General features: G+C 37.0%; 1 protein-coding gene across 1 annotated transcript in view; it reads left to right on the top strand.

Annotated features, from left to right (window-relative positions):
• Positions 1-2,995, top strand: part of insb (preproinsulin b) — a 5,787-nt gene that overhangs the window by 883 nt on the left and 1,909 nt on the right. The window contains exon 2 of the mRNA XM_014025311.1: positions 861-1,063. Within this exon, the coding sequence (XP_013880765.1) occupies positions 874-1,063 (190 nt within the window). The 5' untranslated portion in view covers positions 861-873. The remainder of the gene's footprint in view (positions 1-860; positions 1,064-2,995) is intronic.

The following is a 2,995-nucleotide window of genomic DNA, read 5'->3' as shown; positions in this document are numbered from 1 at the left end:
TATATATATACATAATCTGAAACCCAACTTTTAATGATGTCTGAAATGCAATTAAAGAATATTAACAAGTATAAGTGATCAGTTGGCTCACAGAGTGATGGGGATGAATCTCAGYCACTACCATGTGTAATTTTAGCTCCATGTCTTTAAAGCTGAGATTTAGTCGTTTGTGTRTTTGAGAAGTTAGCTGCGGCAGCTTGAATCAGATCGACTCCAAAAGTTAATCACTTTTAGATCTATGTCCAGTAAATACTTGCTGTACGTTTCACCAAATCCCATTCAGTAGTTTATGAAAGGTTTTGCTAACAAACAGGGTTGACTACAAAGGTAATGTCAGATTTTTAAGCAAAGTTCTTAAGCAGTCGGTACAGCTCAGTGACGGTGTTTAGGGTCACTCTAAACAGCTTCTACACCAAACTTTAACTCAATATCTCCTAAACTGACAGACTGAATAGCTGTGGCAGCCGCCGTGAAATGTTTGATGCCATAAATGAATTAGCTGTAGATGTGCATATGACTAGCTTCTGAGAGGTTCATTATCATTAGTCCACTTGGTCTAAGTATTTTTGCTAACACACAGGCAACTATGGCGATGTGCCAAAAACAAAACATAAAAACTTGCAAGTTTTTATCATGGCTTTTCTTTTTGTCCTCTGAGATCCAATAAAATCAATTGTTCCATAGCATTTAAAGTAGTCTTGTAATGCTCAAGTGTCATGACAAACTGCTTCAATCAAGTTTCATGATGGCTGTATTTAATATGCAGTCAGTTTCTCACCCTAGAAGCTGAACGTAATAGAATTTTGATGTGCTTCGTTCAAGTTTATGAGTGAGATCTCCTTTCTGTCCTCTTGTCCAAGCGGTCTCCTTCTTATGGCCAGGGTACCATGGGCGGTGTCAGCGCTGTTACTGCTTGTGCTCTGCTCTCCAGGGGCCTCCTCGGCCCCCATCCGGCACCTGTGTGGCTCCCACCTGGTGGACGCTCTCTACTTTGTCTGTGGAGAGCGGGGATTTTTCTACAACCAAAACCGTATCCACAAACGAGATGTGGAACATCTGCTCGGTAAGAATGCTTGAACTTTAATACCACAACCCCAATTTTGAGAAAGTTCAAACAAATAGAATGCAATAACTTGGAAATGTCCACATTTTATTTACAGCCAAACTTAGTAAACAAATAAACTAGAACGGCTATTCAACTAAACTGCTCTGGGGGCCACAGTTACAGCCGGTCAACAGCTGAGGGGCCAAACACCCAGCAATTAAAGTTATTATGTAAATAAACCAAATATTACAAAGATATGTTGCCTTTGAATTAGTTTATTTTGCTGCATTTAATCATAAATACAACATAAAGAACCCTATAAAAATAGTGATAATTACACATTATCAAAAACAACACATTATACCCCCTATTTGACACAAATAACATTTTGACATCTCTGACTTTTTAAACCAATTTTATTTTCACTTTCATCATTTTATATTCAACTGCTTGTAGTTTTAACTGTCTTGAGTGGTTATAGAAATGGTTTTTACCAGCTTCTAGTCAAGATTCTGAGGTTTCTGTAGATACCAAACATGTCTTTGTTTAACTAAACGAACTTAAGAGTAATTAACGTAGAAAACCGGGAGTTTGGGCTTAAGGGATGAATAAACCAATTGGCAGGCTGAACTTTGGTCACTCCTGGGCCGGATGTGGCCCGCGGGCCGCCAGTTGAATAGCCCTGAAGAGGAACTACGAAAGGCTTGCCACGTGGCATGAAATTTAAATTAAGATTTACGTTAATTTGTTGGAGATCATGGTCATAGACAACTATACCAAATTTCACCTTATTATAGCTAAAAGTGAAAAAGCTAAAAGTTACGGAAACATAGAGCTGTCACATGAATGAAATTATTTTTAAAATGGATCTCGTCATGAGAAAACTATATCAAGATAACCATCTCRTTGTAACGTGTTCTGGTTTGTCACTTTCACAGAAGTTTATTGCGTGGATGGCATGATGAGAACACAACTGTACCACTAAACAAAAAACGAACAGAACACATTATTTGGGTTTGTGCTCAGACGTTGCAGCTAGTAGCACTTCTTTAGCAATATGCACTCTCTAATCTGAATTCAGACGCTATTATTTCAAAAGCACTATTCAGTACTAACTTACTTTGTCATTTTTTAGTCTAGAAATGTGTTCCTCTTGCAGATTTCTTCTTTGTAAAAAGTGGTTCAGTCGTGTTCTCCATCACRCCATCCAGGCAATAAAGTTCAGTGAAAGTGACAAACCAGAAGAAACATAACACTTTATTACGAGATGGTTATCTTGATATAAGAAGATGATTTTCTCGTTTTTACAAGATCGTTTAAAAATAATTTCATGTCATGTGACAGCTCTATGCTTCCGTAAAAAACGTGGCTCAGTTATGGTCACTTCTTCTGTTTAGCTATGGCAGCCATTTTGGATTTTTGATTTGGATTCAGTATGTGATGAGGATCATTCTAAGCTACCACACCTAATTCCAGCCAAATATGTCTTAAAATGGCCAAGTTATTGCAAATTCAAATCAGCTCTAGCAGCCATTTTGAATTTTTATGTACCAATCGAAACTGATCAAAACTACGCCGGTTTTCAGCTCTGTAAATCTCAAAATGGCTAATAATTATAGCCATATCTAAAATTAGCATTATAAGTTAGTCTAAACTTGTGATTAGCATTTAGAAAGTGTTGAGTTGGCTCTCAGCTACTAACCCACCAAATTTCAGCTTTGTATCTTTCAAAGCTGCTGAGCAATCTATTTGTAAATTAGTAAATTKTCTATTTTTCTTTTTGAAAATGATAACCAACATGTCCTCTTAAATAAAGAGATATTAGGCCTGTCAACACTGTATGGTTCAAAAGCCTGAATCTGATGCTATATATGTGCATATGGCAAGTGCACAGCAGAAAAGGCATCATCAATGCAAAAAAATATATATTTTACAACAGTGGTTCCCAAA

Source organism: Austrofundulus limnaeus, unplaced genomic scaffold (genome assembly GCF_001266775.1).
Source record: "Austrofundulus limnaeus strain Quisiro unplaced genomic scaffold, Austrofundulus_limnaeus-1.0 Scaffold467, whole genome shotgun sequence".
Taxonomy (NCBI): Eukaryota; Metazoa; Chordata; class Actinopteri; order Cyprinodontiformes; family Rivulidae; genus Austrofundulus; species Austrofundulus limnaeus.
Note: the sequence above shows the minus strand (reverse complement) of the source record. Positions and strands in the feature narration are given on the sequence as shown.